The sequence below is a fragment of the Hevea brasiliensis genome, chromosome 8 (assembly GCF_030052815.1).
Source record: "Hevea brasiliensis isolate MT/VB/25A 57/8 chromosome 8, ASM3005281v1, whole genome shotgun sequence".
Classification (NCBI taxonomy): Eukaryota; Viridiplantae; Streptophyta; class Magnoliopsida; order Malpighiales; family Euphorbiaceae; genus Hevea; species Hevea brasiliensis.
This window is the reverse complement of record NC_079500.1, coordinates 93,592,381-93,609,225: the sequence shown is the minus strand read 5'-3', so window position 1 is coordinate 93,609,225 and position 16,845 is coordinate 93,592,381. Positions and strand designations below refer to the sequence as shown.

Here is a 16,845-nt window from a genome sequence, read left to right as displayed (position 1 = left end):
ATATTCTTCTGGGTTTTTGTCAACAATTTTGGTTATGTATGTCATTGGTTACTTCAATATTGCACCACAGCCAGGTAGAAAACGGCTTGTTAGGCATGGCCTTTTCGGTTTTAAGGCATTTGATATGTGTTTTTCTTGGTTTATGCTATTTTAAATAAAGATGTGCAAGATCAGTTTGTGCGAGCAAGAAAGGAGTGTGTGAAATATATCAATGCAATGTTGTTTTTCTTATCCCTTTTTCCCTGTAACAATGCAAGAGTTCCTTTCTTTCTTTATGTCATTATTGATTTCTTTACCTTTTTTCTTCAACATGGAAATACAAATAAATTTAATAAGAAATCAAGATGTAAAATGAAAAAGACACCTATGATGAAATTCATTGAACTGAAATGCAAATTTTTTTGGGCTAATACCAACTTCCAATTGAGCTTTAGAGCTTTAATTGTTAAGCGTTGCCCAAGCAGTTCCATCCCAAGACAATTACTGAGCACCTGTGACCTAAGAATCAAAAATTTCGATTTGGGAAAGAGCAACCAATTCAACACCATCTTTCTCTTATTGTACCCTTTCTGCATTTATTTGTTATTACTGTTAAAACTAATTTAATATATATATATATATATATATATATATATATATATATATATATATATATTTTTTTTATTTATTTATTTATTTATTTAGTTAAAAATATTAAAAAATAATTTAAGTTAAATTTAATATATTTTAATCATAAAACTCCAAAATAATTAAATAACATTTTTCAACTATATCTAAAATAATAGATTTTTATAAAAAAAAATAATAATAACTTCCAATCACAATTTCAAACGATGTCTAAATATTAATAGCAAAACTTTGTGATTTTTCTTGTTCTGAACTTGCTCAAGACCCACTTGTGACCTAAGTCACTCAGTTGCGGACAAATGCTTTCCTTTTCCCTCTTCAATTTTGCACAATAGTGGTTGTCTTCATTGATAATAAATCAACTTGAGTTTTATTTATTCAGAATTGTAAAATCCATCCTGGTGGACTCGTGTATTTATCCTTGTTTTTTGTTTTTCAATTAGAAGCAAGCAATTTACTCCAATTTATGTAGAAATAATACCTATATAACTTTGAAATGTCAGATTACTATTATTAAAGAAAAACTATTAAGGATGCCAGACCCAACCTAACACGTATCGGTTAAGATAACAAACTAAACTCTGACTACTAGCAAAAAGCCAACTGCTAACAGACCTATTAATTACCTGTGACATGAAGCAGACAACCGATGTGTTTCTAGATAAACGAACAGATGTCAGACTAATCAAAACATACGTGGCAGTCATGCCATACTGTGCGATGCTGTCACGGATTAAATTAGTTAAAAATATGATAAAATTTAGATATGAGAGATTTTTATATAATTTTTTATTTTAAGTTAAAAAATTTTTATGTAACGTTTTTTAAATTAAAGCTTCTTATAGTAACAAAATGAACATAAGATACAAAAGTGTAACTCTAAAATTAAGAGATGGCTAAGAAAAATTAATCATCATCAGCAAATTAATTATTAGCTATCAAATAGTTAAACCTTAAAAAAATTGAAAAATCCATCTTAGACTCACGTATTTATCCTTTTTTTTTTCATTTAGAAGGTAGCAATTTACTACAATTTATGTAGAAATGATACCTATACAACTTTGAAGAATCAGATTACTTTTATTAAAGAAACAATATTAAGGATGCTACACCCAGCCTTGCATATATAGGTTAAGATAAGAAATTAAACTGTCACACCCATCCATAACCTATAGAGACTGATATAACCTAGAAAATTGATAGAGTTTCCCTTAAATTTATAGCTAAAAGAAACGATGAAACTTTTAACATACATCTAGCGTATAAAATATGGCTCTATGCCCATCCAACATATTTACATACACAAATATACATATATCTTTTATGTGAGGATCAAAAAAATATATTTACAGTTCAGAGCTTCTAGTTGTCTATACATATATACTGTAAACTAAAACAAAATAAATATCCCAAAAGAAACATATTGGCCCAACCTCCACTAGACTCTATAACTAATGAAGTGGAAGAGAGGACAATACTGAAAGAGAGGCTGTTAGTAGTGGAATCAACAAAAAGAATCTGAAATATTAAAAATTAAGAGGCTGAGTACAACTACTCAGTAAGCAAATAAATAAATAATAAAGGGAAAACAGATAAGGTTTTAACAATTAATAGTAACAATCGGCTATGCTATAATAAGTCAGCTAAATAAATATCATTTAAATCCAATCACATAGCTGAGCTAAAATAAAATTTATGCTGTAAAAATATTGCTAAAATAAATATAGTGAAGTCATAAAATTTGCAATATCCTCATACACTCGCAATATGCGTCCTATAGATAGTGCTGACATCTTAGGTGCATAAAATAAATTCTGACAATCTGAGAGCAATGTTGGTATCTCAGGCTGTATGGTGACATTATCGACCCAAGAGCAATAAAAATACTAGTCATACACATGTGCAGAACTACCCCCAAAGGATGACCACCTGATATACACCCCAAAGGCTATGTGTATATTAAGTGTTGATAATATAAATATAAGCTGAGCTGAAAATAAATCACCTATCATTAAGTTGATATCTATTTAATGCATATATTGAGTGTATTCGGCCATTTATTAAGATATAAATTGTAAATATCATTTTATTCAATAATAAAACATAAAACTACCATTTTCTATTTCCATTTTCATGGTTAGAAATAATAAACATAATTTACATTTAATAAAATACCGGTGTTATATATTTATCCACTCACCTATACTGAAGACAGATTGAAGCCTAGACCACTAGAGTACCCCTAGTATCTGCTACAAGAGTTGAATCCTCTCTTAAAGTTAAAGAAAATAAAAGTACATCAAGAAAGGAATTCAAATCCTAAGCTGAAATTGTGGGATATAAAATGCATGATTTATGTTAAAATTTCTAAAAGAAGTCCGACAGCATTCCAACATAAATCGAATGTTTCCCAAAATTGAAACAGTTCAACAAGCTCTCAACAATTTACAACATTTTACAAATAAATTTAAAATGTTCATTTGCAGCCTACACAAAATATTATAATAAATTTCACATTTTCTCCATTTATTTCTCCTTCTCCATTTAACATACTTTTCTTCTCGTTTAGTATTTCATGCTAAAATTTCTTCCCTTTATTACATCAAAATTCTTGCTAGTTGAAATAAAATTAATCTCCATTAATAGCTCCAAAATAACCACATCATACTTTAAATACTTCATTGTCCACCTAGCAATTAAAACATTAAAACTTAAATCCACCTCTCCACATAAAAACACCAACTTTTAATTCATCCTATTAAAGAGCACCTACCTAATAGCTAGAAATTTCACATCTTTATTAGCTCACATAGGCCTATATTTCAAAATAAAATTCATCTTCTTATTATTCTTATGCCATAAGAATTACCATAGAAAAATGGAATATCAAATTAAACTTGAGTAATTAAAAAGAAAGGAAGGAAAGATTTACTCACTTGAAAGAAATCATTAGCTCTTGTGAGTGGAAGATGGTTTTAAGTTAGGGTTTTTGTTGAAAATGGGTGTTTAATTAAAGCTTGAGTGGGTTTATGATTGATTATTTAAAAAGGATGTGAATAGAGGAAGGAAGATGAAACTTGCAGTGTTGAGTGCTCTCTTTATTTCTGCTCACAAAGAGGAACAGGAATAAATTTCCCTTTGGCTCATTTGAACTTCTTTCCTCTTTTTATTATTGTTATTATTATTATTATTATTGTTATTATTATTATTATTAATATTGTTATTATTATTATTAATATTCTAGAGATTTCTCAAAGGTACTATGATATGGGCTTTCATCACTTTGTGTCATGGGACCTCATAAATTTGAGTTGATGGACTGAGTCTTACATAAACTCTAACCACTAGCAAAAAGCTAACTGCTAAGGGACCTATTAATTGCCTGTGACGTGAAGCAGAGAGCCAAATCCAATATGTCTCAAGGATTAGTAAGAAACTTGGACTCAACATTACTAGTGAGAGAGAGAGAGAGAGAGAGAGAGAGAGAGAGAGAGAGAGAGAGAACACGCTATAAATAGACATGTGAACTCAAGATAGAAATATGTAAAATTCATATGGATTTCATCATATATCTTATATCTTAAATTCATGCTGAATCGAGTCTAATCGAGTCTAGGCAAAAAAAATTCATATGAATAAGGCAATGAATGTTGGATGCAGAGTTTTTAGCGCAGATAAGTCTACCCATAAAATAAATAGAAAAATTTACTATTTGATATCTGGATTTTGACTAATATTATGATTTGATCTTTATATGTTAAAAATTAAACGATTTAGTCCCTCATTTATACTTCTGTTAAAATCAAAGGTCTTTCTGTTTAATAACGCTATTGTTTAAGTGAAAAGACAAATATATTATTTATTAATAAAGAAAAATTTGCTGTTTGATCCTTAAATTTTGACTGATATTATAAGTTGGCCTCAGTATTTTGGAAATTGAACAATTTAGTCATTATATTTGATAATTGCTGAAATTATTAGAATTAGTTTTTTTTTTCTTATTAACTTTGCACTTATTAAAATTTTCTTGAATTCTTTTTATAGAATAGAAATAATTAATTTATTAGATAACAATTAATTTAAATTGAAAGGAAATATAAGTGAGGGATCAAATTGTTCAATTTCTAAAATACAATAATCAAATTATTATATCAGTCAAACCCCCAAGGGCCAAGTGGTAAATTTTTCTCAATTGAATAAATGGTATATATTTATCTTTTCACTTAAATTAATGACAATATTGAATGAAAAGACTTTTGATTTTCACGAAAATATAAATAAGAGACTAAATCATTTAATTTTTAAAATATAGTGATCAAATTGTAATATCTTTAAAAATTCAAGGAATAAATAATAAATTTTCTCAATAAATATTCAGCAAAGGCTCCAAAGTCATGCAATATAAAATAAGTAATAAATATTAATCTGTAAAGAAAAATAATTTTTTTAAATAAAAAATTTTAATTTCAACCACTTGCAATTTAAAGATTAATAGTGTTCGTAATTTCTTTTATTAGTGTGTTAACTTGAATTATTAAATTATTTTTTATTTTATTATTAGAAAATTTTAGTTTTAAGTATTTTTATAATAAATAATTAAATATTACTATTTAAAATTTTAATTAAAAATTTATATAATTTTTTAAAAAATATTTACATATTACAATTTAATCAAATTTATTTTACTAATTATTTATAAAATATATATAAGGATTAATTACTATAGATTATTGTTATTGATTTTATAATATTTATGTAATGATATATCGATTGTATTCGGTTCAACCTGGTAATTCTCAATGTGGCCTTCCAATTAACTCATGTCGTCATTTGGTTTAATCTTTTGGACGAGTTAGAATATATGACCTTCAAGGATCCCTTACTCATTAGTCGATGGTTACTATTGTTTTATCAGATAATTAATGAACTCAAAACAAATCTTTTGCCCACTTAAATACCTTCATTTTTCAATTGTATAAATTATATTTTCTTTTATTATCCAGATCAGATATGTCAAATCTCATCTCATCTGGTTTATGAAAACTTCCAAATGTATGTTTAATTAGGAGGTCTAAGGATATGAAGTGGATTATACTTAATCAAACAACAAAAATCTTAGATTGCTATGGCGATACTTGTACTAGAATTTGAAGAGCTTGTTACATTGCTCACCAACTTAATTCTTAGGAGGAATACCTCTAACATTAGCTGACTTGAAATTAGCAATTGTTCGGTTTCAGTTTTTGAGATAATCTTATGCAATTGTTTCTATGAAAATTTATGCTTAAATTAATATTTAAACTTTAAAGTTGATTGTCGATACACAATAGATTATATACAATATACTTTTTAGTAATTTCTTAATTATATAATCTTTAACCTTTAATTATAAAGTACATATATAATTTAAGATTAAACATATTATGCATCACAATTTTATATATATATATATATATATATATATATATATATATATATATATATATATATATATATATACTAAATGTAAATAATATATTTAAAAAAAATTATAGAAAAACATATATATAATGTCTAATTTTGCCAAAAGGGGCCACTGCCACCCTAGCCAAAAAATAAAAATAAAAATTTGAGAGCTTCTCAGATTTGTTTTGGTGCATATTCATTCTGCCCCCTTTAGCTGGATTAGTGCTACACTCTTATCTCAATTAAAAATTTTTCTTTTGTGATGCTTAAATTTAATTTTTGTCAAAATTTTAATTTAGCACATTTCATAATTCAAACTCTTAATTAAATAAATATTTTAGCCATCAAAAGAACAAATCATAATTACTTACAAATATGCTTTATAAACTCAATATCTCAAGATTCAAGAAAGACTTAAATTTCTATCACTCGGAAACACTTCCTCCAATTCTAACATAGAACTTCAAGGGTTAGAGACGTGGAATGCCACATCTGATGATTGCTGTCAGTGGCGACTGCTCGACTGTACTTTCCAAAATGTGACTGATCTTGACTTGTCTGATCTCATTCCCTCACAAGACTTGAAACCTGTAGTGACATCTGATATTTTAGCTCCACTCTTTCACTTGCAAACCCTCATTTCACTCGACATTTCTAATAATAATATACATGGTGAAATCCCGAGAGTTGGGTTTGCCAATTTAAGTAACCTTGTATCACTTGATATGCAAGGAAATAGTTTCAACGGCTCCATTCCTCCCTCTTTGTTTTCTTTAAGGCATCTGGAGAAACTCGACATGAGATCTAATTTGATTGAAGGGACATTAGGCACCAACTTCGGAAATCTTTCCAACTTGAAGTGGCTCTACTTGGATAGTAACTCAATCCATGGAGAGATTCCAACGACGATTGGAAACCTCACTAATTTGCAATGGCTTTCACTATTCAGTAACAAAATTTCTGGGGAATTCCACCATCACTTTCACATTTGAAAAGTATAGAAGAATTGAATTTGGGACAAAATTTTCTCACCATGGAGTTACCAACTGAGATTGGCAACCTCTCCAACATAAGATGGCTGCAGTTATGTAACAATAATTTGTCTGGAGAGATCCCTCCATCAATTCAAAAGATGGAACAATTACAAGTACTTGATTTAGAAAATAATCTGTTCGCTGGTGAGATCCCAACATGTTTGTTCGATTTCAACTACCTCTTAGACTTGAGTCTTGGGGAGAACAAACTTGTTTTGAAAAATGCGAGAATAGCACCAAGGTGCATGTTAATGCGTCTATCATTGAGATCATGCAATCTTTCAGGGCAAATTCCCATTTGGATTTCCAACCAAACCGACCTTGCCTTCTTGGACTTGAGTAATAATAACCTTGAAGGAACTTCCCTCAATGGTTGGCTCAAAGAGATCTCTCAGGTTTGCTTTTATCAAATAACAAGCTTTCAGGCTCTCTGCCACCTCACTTATTTCAATCTCAGTCTTTAAATTTCCTCATACTTTCAAATAATAATTTGTTAGGATTATTACCAGATACTATTGGTCAAGCCACTGAAATGAATATACTCAGGCTGTCAGGGAACAATTTCTTTGGACCAATTCCTACATCCATCTCAAATATGCTTGAACTTGTGTTGCTGGATTTGTCAAGCAATAGATTTTCAGGCAATAAATTTCCAGTGTTTAATCCAAATTCGTCATTGCTTTATATTGATCTTTCTTCCAACAAACTATCTGGTAAGGTCCCTACGACTTTTCCTTTGGGCATAAAAGTGCTCGTGTTAAGCCAAAATGAGTTTTCTCATGTCTTGCCTCAAAATCTCTCAAATTTGAACCAGTTGGAATATCTTGATCTCCATAGCAACAACATTGGAGGTGAAATCTCAAATTTTCTCTCACAGATGTCTTCTCTCCAAATTTTGAATCTTAGAAATAATTCTTTCCAAGGGTCAATTCCAATTCATTTGTCAAGTCTTAGCACTCTTCAAATACTTGATCTTTCATAACCTTAGCGAAATAATCCCACATACTTTAGGAAATATTTCTAGGATGATCAATCATCATGACGTCTCATTAAGTATTTCTGGAATTCAGCTTAATAAATCTGCATTCTGGCTACCAAATGAAAATGATTTGTTATTGCATGATTTGGAAGTCTTCTGGAAGAAGTTAAAGCGAGGTCTGCCAAATAAAAACCTTCAACTATATACTTTTATAGACCTATCTAACAATCAATTATCAGGTGAAATTCCTAACAGTTTAGGTGGGTTGAAAGATTTGAAGTCACTAAACTTATCTCAAAACAAACTCTCTGGAAGAATACCTTCGAGTTTTGGTGGTCTGCAAAGCTTGGAAAGCTTAGATTTATCACACAACAATTTTTTTGGTGAAATTCCTTACACATTGGCAAATCTCTTTGAGCTGAGTTACTTAGACTTGAGTAACAATAAACTAAAGGATCGCATGCCAAGTGGTCCTCAGATGGATCGGATGAACGATCCAAATTCTTATGCCAACAACAGTGGATTGTGTGGAACACAAATTAAAGTATCATGTGAGAAGGTGCCTTCTGAACCAAAGCTAAAAGAGGAAAAGACCAAGAAAAGCAATAGTTGGGAGATATGGTTTTCATGGGAAATGGCAGTGATTGGATATCCTTCTGGGTTTTTGTCAACAGTTTTAGTCATGTATGTCGTTGGCTACTTTAATATTACACCACAGCCAGGTAGAAGAAAAAGAAGAAGAAGCCTTGTTAGGCATGGTCTTTTTGGTTTTTTATGCATTTGATATATGTTCTTAGTGTTTGTTGTTATAAATAAGGGCTTGTAAGGTCTTCATGCTGTGTCCTTAGTTGCTGCACTACTGCTTCCCTATTTCCTTTGTTATCTCAGATGATTGCTGCCTTTTTGTTTTTGTATGTTGTGATGCATCTCCCATCACTCCCTCAAAACTTAGTGATTTTCTTGTTCAGACCTTGCTCAAAGACATACGTATGGACTAAGTCACTCAATTGCAAATTAATGCTTTATTTTCTCAATTGCAGATTAATGCCTTCTTTTCGCTCTTCAATTTTGCACAACAATGGTCGTCTTCAACGATAATGAATCAGCTTGAACATTATTCATTCAGAATTCAAAAGAAACAAGTGAATAAAAGTTAGAACACTTTGCATATGTACATATATGGCAAGTCCTGAGGCCGATGCCAAAGGTGCATAAGGAATTTCTCTGCGTCATCACTGGCATTCATAGATGACTTCAGACCCCAACAACGAAAACTCCTTTTGAGTTCTTCAATCTTTTAAACATGAAGATTATGAGATATATGCTTTTACCACCTCAGAATAACTGCATATCAATGCTGTCCTAGGACATGTTATTTTACCATTGTTTTTCTTGGCCATTTCTTCAAGCGCCTACTGGGCAAAAAAATAGATGTCAGACTAATCAAACCATATAAAGTTTACTCAATTCACCACTTTACTAATTTGAACCTTAGTGCTATAGGCATAGCCATTGGGAAAGACTTGTGGTGGATTCTCTGTGTCCATCAACTCTTTAGTTATGTAGCATACAAGCTTTGAATGATGCTGCTTTGAATCTAGCAATGGCAATGCCAATTTCCGGAAGCTTTCTTGTGAGAGTGGGTCCTCCTTTGTGCAATCATCCCCACAACAGTATCTAAACTAGTCAAGGTAAAAAAGGAAAAAGAAAAAGCACTCTCTTGGATAATGCATCAATTAGTAGCCTCAGTAAAGACACCTAAATCATGGATTAGGTTACAAGAACAAATACCAGAAAGCAGCTATGACAATGAGTTATTTAGTTCATCATATTCGGTACTAATGAATGTGTGTTACATGAGGAAACCTTAAGAAAATTGGAAAATCCATCTTAGACGCGTATTTATCCTTGTTTTTAGTTTTTCATTTAGAAGCAAGCAATTTACTCCAATTTATGTAGAAATGATATCTATATAACTTTGAAGAGTCATAATACTATTATTAAAGAAACAATATTAAGGATGCTAGACCTAACCTAACATGTATAGGTTAAGATAACTAACTAAACTCTGACCACTGGCAAAAAGCCAACTGCTAAGAGACCTATTAATTGCCTGTGATATGAAGCAGACAACCAATATGTCTCCAGGATTAGTCAGATAGAGTGGAAGAGAAAGAGATAGAGACATAGAAAGAGAGGGAGAGACTATGAACAAGGCAATGAACACAGGATACAGAGTTTTTAGAGCAGATAAGCCAGCCTTTAAATAAATATTCAGCAAAAGCTCCAAAGTCATGCCATATAACCTGTAGAATTCCTATTTAAATTGGTCCAACAGGTAGTCCCACTGTTCTGGTTCAAATAAAACCTGGAAAACAAAATATACGACATCAACTCTACCAAAATGAAATTGAGTCTACTGATGAAGCTGTCTAAGAGGAAAAGCATAATGGTTGACTGCTTGGGACAAACAAGAGAGTCCATAAGAACGTAAGTTTCCTTTACAGAATGCTGTAACAGATTCTACTCAACTCAACTAAGTTTTTATCTAAAAAATTTGAGGTCAGCCTATAACAGATTCTCTCCTTAGGAAGAAAATTGTGTAAACCCCTAAGCTAGGTGCAAAACAAGAATTTAAAGATGTAAAATTTCCTTCGGTATATGCAAACATTTCAAACCAATAAGCATTATTTTCTTTAAATTTTATTTTTAAAAAAAATTAAGACATTTTATGATTAAATATAATATTTAAAAATTATTTATATTATTTTTTTATAATTATATTTATACAAAAATATTATTTGTCAAATGTTACCCTTCATAATAATAATAACAATAATAATAATAATAATAATAATAATAATAATAATAAGTCATTGATGGCCATTAATTTAAAAAAACTGACTATTAATTTATGATCTCATAATCAATAACAAATATTCTCCTTTATAATAATTATTATTTAATTTTATATTTATCTTTTAATTATCATTGTTATTTACAATACTACCTTAATATTTATGACTTAAATTATTAATTTTTAAAAATTTAATTTTTAAAAATTTAATTTTTAAAAATTTAATTTTTAAAGATTAAGAGATTTTGTAATTAAATTTAATATTAAAAATTATTTATATTATTTTTTTATAAATTTATTTATTTAAAAATATTATTTGCTACATATTATCATCATCAATAATAATAATAATAATAATAACAATAATAATAATAAATCATTAATGGCCATTAGTTTAAAAAAAATGACATTAATTTGTGATCTTATGATTAACTATTATGTAATTTAATCAACTTTAAATTATTTCGTATCTTCAATAAATATTTTCATTATATTATTATATTTTCTATTATTTTTATTATGAATTCTTTATTAAAAAATTTGAGAGATAAAAAATGTAGTTTATATAAAAAAGTTATAAAAATAAAATATAAAGATTTGACTTATTTATAATTATTATATGTATTATTTTTTATATTAATAATTTAATATTATTTTTATTTCACTTCCCTAAGGTTAATTAATGCTCATTATTATTATTATCATTATCATTAGCTTCTGATGATTTAATTGAAATAGCCAAGTAAATTAGAAACATTTTACTGTTATAAAAATGGAATTTGAATGTTTGTTACCGTTTTTTAATTAAATAATATTTAATTATAAATTAATTTTTTATTTAAATAATTTTTATTTATTTATCTATATATGTTATTTTATATGAGATATTTAATATATATTAAGCCTTGTCTTCTCATTAAGTATTTTTATTTCACCAAAATACTTTTAAATCTTTTTTTTAATTAAACTATTTTTTATTATTTAATTCAAAGTTATTAGTTATCATTCTCAAATTTTATTTATTTAAATATTTTTAATTAATATTTATTTAATTATTAATTTTTTATAAATTTCTTATTTAATATTTTTTAAACTTTTAAATATTTTATTTCATTATCATTATATATCGAATGTAATGATAATTGATATTTTATAAAATTATTGAGTTTTTAAAATATAAATTATTAATTAAAATAATTTTTTATACAAAATATTAATTAAAATATATAAAATTAAATGGGTTAGAATTTTTTCTGAGTAATAATAATCGAATTTGGGACGGGTTCAGGTAGTTGAGAATAAATTTTAAATAGATTTGATATGGGTTCAAGTTTTGATAATATTAATTAGGTTTAGATTTAAATAAAGTAATTTTCATGAATATCCTACCTGTTGCCATCTCTTAAGGTGTCAACTTTTGGTAAAGTTTCACTTTTAAGAATGGGCTTGAGAGGCATGGACAAAATGCATTGAGAAGCTGCCATAGCACACCTTTTTGGCTTTAGAGTTGATATATCTTTATTCCTAGACAAAAGTATACGGCGAGTAAAATATTTAAGAAGGTATTTATTATAATTATTTACTTTTAATTTTTAACTTAAAAATATTTTTTTAATTTATAAATTAATTTAAAATTAATTATTTAAAATAAATAGTTAATTATTTATAAAATTATTTAAAATTTAATTAATTATTTGTTAAAACTACTAAAAGTTATTTAAAATAGGTAGTTTAAACGTTTAGTTATAAAATATTTAAAAATAATTTAATTTAATAAAATGGTTAAAAAGAATACGTAATTAACTATTTTTTTACAAAATAATTAAATAGTTTTTAAAAAATAAAAACTAAGTTGTTAACTTTAATAAAATACAGTTTATCCTTTAAATAGATTTGTAATTACAATTTCCTTTTTATTTTATGATTTGATGGGAAAAGGCCACTTCAGTTGGGCCCACTGAACACAACATTAATGACCCCATATTTAAATAAATAAAAAAACAAATATTACGTAACAAACTATTTTTTTAAGGTTTAATTCCATGGTTAAAATAGTTTGATCAAAAGTTAGCATACCATTTTTTTCAAATAATTTAAATGATAATTTGTGTTTTTTTGCAAACCCATATTAATTGTGTTCATCTTTCTTCTTAACAATGATTATTATCATCTCAACATGGACAAGGATTATGATTATATTGGTAATGTGAAAAAAGGCTGAATCAAATATAACCATAACGTGCATCATGATGTTTCACAATATATATATATATATATATATATATTTTTTTTTTTTTACCGTTAGACAGAGGAGAAGTGTAAGGAAATTGTAAGTGAAGTTTTTTTTTTTTTTTTTTTTTTTTTATTTATTTTTATCTCTGTTTGGTTGCCGAGTAAATTGGAGTAAGTTTTGTTTTGTAGACCACCCTTTTCTTTTTTTATGATTTTGTTGTTCTTTTTTTTTTTCTCTTGCTTTCACTGAAATTTTATTGGAAATTCAAACTACTGGTAACTGCGCGAGTTGTTTTCTTTTAATTTTCTGAGGGACCAGACAGATCTTTTGCTTATTCTCTATTTTTCACTGAAGCACAGAAAGTAAAAGTCTGCCAGAGAAAGAAAGTATTTTAGAAATGAATTTTTCAATTATTCTTGTTCTCCCCCTAAACTTCTGTACTTGTTATTTCAAGTTGAGGGGATTTTGCAAAATCAATTTAGGGATTGCACTTATTTGTCTCGAATCTCGACATTGTTCAAGAGATAAAAAGTTTATAGAAAGTGGTAAGGTTGTTGGTGTGAGACTGTATGTAATTGTTTTAAGGCCTGGTTGATTCTTGGGAGATAAGTGGTTTTAGGGTTTTGGGGAATTGAAAATAGTGGGGGTAATTTTGGTATTTTTAGGGTTTTGCTGAAATGAGATTCAATCAGAAGCCCTGACATCATTGTATTTTATTATGATTCTGTTTTGTGTTCTATAATTTCTTACTACAAGTTTGGTTTGCTGAACTCTAATCCATAGTTCCTTTTGTATATAAAATATCATTTGTTAATATATTTATGGCTTTACATCATTTTCTTTTTTTTCTTTTATTATGGCCTTCAATTTCAAACCCTTGCCTTGTTAAAATTATATATTATTTGTGTGCGTGCGTGTGCAATCATGCACGAGTAGATCCTTACAAGCTAATCATGGAGAGAAGCCAATTTGTTTGTATTAATTTATTTTTATGAAATTGATTCTGGCTTGTGACTGGTTTAGTTCTGCTGCTTTCCTATTCATATTTTCATTTCAAGTCTGAATCATAGCAGTTGATCTGACCATCAAAAGGCTAGTAACCTTATTAGGATTAGTTTTGAAATCTTAATATTGTTTAGGATATGTGTATTTGATTCTTAATTTATTAATTAAGGTTGCATTTGTTAACATCTAGTATTTTTTGGTTTTAAGGTTGTAAGTTGTTTGTTTTTTCCCCAATGAACATAATCTTGTGACAGTTTTAATACTTCATTTTGTAGTTTGTAAAAGAAGAAGATCTCTATTGGTTTTGGCATATTAATAGCAAAACTTTGTGAGTTTTCTTGTTCTGAATTTTCTCAAGACCCACTTGTGAGCTAAGTCACTCAGTTGCGGACAAATGCTTTCTTTTCCCTCTTCAATTTTGCACAACAATGATTGTCTTCAGTGACAATGAATCAAGTTGAGTTTTATTTATTCAGAATTCAAAAGAAACAAGTGAACTCTAAGAAAAAAGTTTTAACATTATGTATTTGTACATATATGGCAAGTCCTGATGCTAATGCCAAAGGTGCACGAGGAGCTTCTCTACATTATCACTAGTATTCCTAAATGACTAATCTCCAAAGCCCAACAAAGAGAACTCCTTCCTCTTGAGTTGTTCAATCTTTAAACATGTAGATTATGAGATATATGCTTTTACCACCTCAGAATATTTATTTTACCATTGTTTTTCTGGGCCATTTCTTCATGTGCCTGCAAGGCAACAGAACAGATGTCTGAATAATCAAACCATATAAAGTTTACTCAGTTCACTACTAGACTAATTTGAACCTTAGTGCTTTAGACATAGCCATTGGGCAAGACTTGTGGTGGATTCTCCGTGTCCATGAACTCTTTAGTCGTGTAGCATACAAACTATGAATGGTGCTGCTTTGAATATGGCAATGGCAATGCCGATTTCTGGAAGCTTTCTTGTGAGAATGGGTCCTCTTTTGTGCAATCATCCTCATAACAGTATCTAAAAAAAGAAAAAGAAAAAGCAATCTCTTGGATAATGCATCAGTCAGTAGCCTCAGTAAACACACCTAAATCATGGATTAGGTTACAAGCACAAATACGAGAAAGCAGCTATGACAATGAGTTATTTAGTTCATCATATTTGGTACTAATGAATGTGTGCTACATGAGGAAACCTTAAGAAAATTGTAAAATCCATCTTAGACTTGTGTATTTATCCTTGTTTTTTGTTTTTCGATTAGAAGCAAGCGTTTTACTCCGATTTATGTGGAAATGATATCTATATATCAAATGATATCAAGCGCAGGGCAAAAGGATAAATGTCAAACTAATCAAACTTATGTGGCAGTAATACAATACAGTGTGACACTGTCACATATTAAATTAGTTAGAGATATGACATGAGAGATTTTTATGTAACTTTTTTTTTTTAATTGAAAGATTTTTATGTAACGTTTTTTAAGTTGAGAGATGTCATGGTAACAAAATAAATATAAAGGACGAAAGTGTAACAAACTCAAAGTTAAGGGATGATTGAGAAAAATTAATCATCATCAACTAACCACAGTCATTATTAATTATAAGCTATCAAACAACTAAGCTTAAAAAAGTTGAAAAATCCATCTTAGACTCGCGTATTTATTCTTATTTTTTTGTTTTTCATTTATAAGGTAGCAATTTACTCCAGTTTATATAGAAATGATTCCCATATAACTTTAAAGAGTCAGATTACTTTTATTAAAGAAATAATATTAAGGATGCTACATCCAGCCTAGCATATATAGATTAAGATAACGAACTAACCTCTAACCACTAGCAAAAAGCCAACTGCTAAGGGACCTATTAATTGCTAGTGACACAAAGCAAATAGCCAAATCCAATATGTCCCAAGAATTAGTAAGAAATTTGAACACAACATTACTAGTGTGGGAGAGAGAGAAAGCACACACTATGAATAAACATGTGGGGTCAAGCTACAAAGATATGAAATTCATATATGTTGGATTCATAGTGAATCGAGTTTAAGAAAAAAAAATCCATATGAACAAAACAATGAATATTAGATATGGAGTTTTTTGTTTTTCAATTAGAAGCAAGCATTTTACTCCAATTTATATAGAAATGATATCTATGTGTCAAATGATATCAAGTGCCTGCAAGACAAAAGGATAGATGTCATACTAATCAAACCATATGTCGCAATCATATCACACAGTCCGACACTGTCACGTATTGAATTGATTAGAAATGTGATGAGATTTAAGCATGAGAAATTTTTATATAACTTTTTTTTAATTGAAAGATTTTTATGTAAAGTTTTTTAAGTTGAGAGATTTTATGGTAACAAAATAAATATAAGGGACAAAAGTATAACAAATTCCAAAATTAAGGGACGATTGAGAAAAATTAATCATCATTGGCTAACCATAATTGTTATTAATTATTAGCTATCAAACAGCTAAACCTTAAAAAAATTGAAAAATCCATCTTAGACTCACGTATTTATCTTTATTTTTTGTTTTTCATTCATAAAGTAGCAATTTATGCCAATTTATGTAGAAATAATACTTATATAACTTTGAAGAGTCAGATTACTTTTTTTAAAGAAACAATATTAAGGATGCTACATCCAGCCTAGCATATATACATT

General features: G+C 28.5%; 2 protein-coding genes across 2 annotated transcripts; one reads left to right on the top strand and one right to left on the bottom strand.

The window, feature by feature from the left end:
* The first annotated feature begins 7,105 nt into the window (after window positions 1-7,105).
* Window positions 7,106-8,957, top strand: LOC131182155 (receptor-like protein 46). Its single transcript, XM_058150811.1, has 2 exons — window positions 7,106-7,501; window positions 8,177-8,957. Exons 1-2 carry the CDS (start codon window positions 7,106-7,108, stop codon window positions 8,867-8,869), a joined length of 1,089 nt encoding a protein of 362 aa, XP_058006794.1. The 3' UTR covers window positions 8,870-8,957.
* Window positions 8,958-9,151: 194 nt separating this feature from the next.
* LOC110665900 (protein MAEA homolog) lies at window positions 9,152-10,604 on the bottom strand. Its single transcript, XM_058151652.1, has 3 exons — window positions 10,320-10,604; window positions 9,576-9,762; window positions 9,152-9,497 (listed from the first exon to the last, which is right to left on the bottom strand). The coding sequence occupies exons 1-3, from the start codon at window positions 10,379-10,381 to the stop codon at window positions 9,396-9,398; spliced, it is 351 nt and encodes a 116-aa protein (XP_058007635.1). The 5' UTR covers window positions 10,382-10,604; the 3' UTR covers window positions 9,152-9,395.
* Between the last annotated feature and the right edge of the window lie 6,241 nt (window positions 10,605-16,845).

Coding starts and splice junctions, on each gene's coding strand:
- LOC131182155 (XM_058150811.1), top strand. CDS start 7,106: ATGGAGTTACCAACTGAGATTGGCAACCTCTCCAACATAAGATGGCTG. Junction 7,502..8,176: donor GGCTCAAAGAGATCTCTCAG/GTTTGCTTTTAT, acceptor TCTGGAATTCAG/CTTAATAAATCTGCATTCTG.
- LOC110665900 (XM_058151652.1), bottom strand. CDS start 10,381: ATGACTTTGGAGCTTTTGCTGAATATTTATTTAAAGGCTGGCTTATCT. Junction 9,763..10,319: donor TTATCTGCTCTAAAAACTCT/GTATCCTGTGTT, acceptor TGACTAGTTTAG/ATACTGTTGTGGGGATGATT. Junction 9,498..9,575: donor GCTATGCCTATAGCACTAAG/GTTCAAATTAGT, acceptor TTTGCCCAGTAG/GCGCTTGAAGAAATGGCCAA.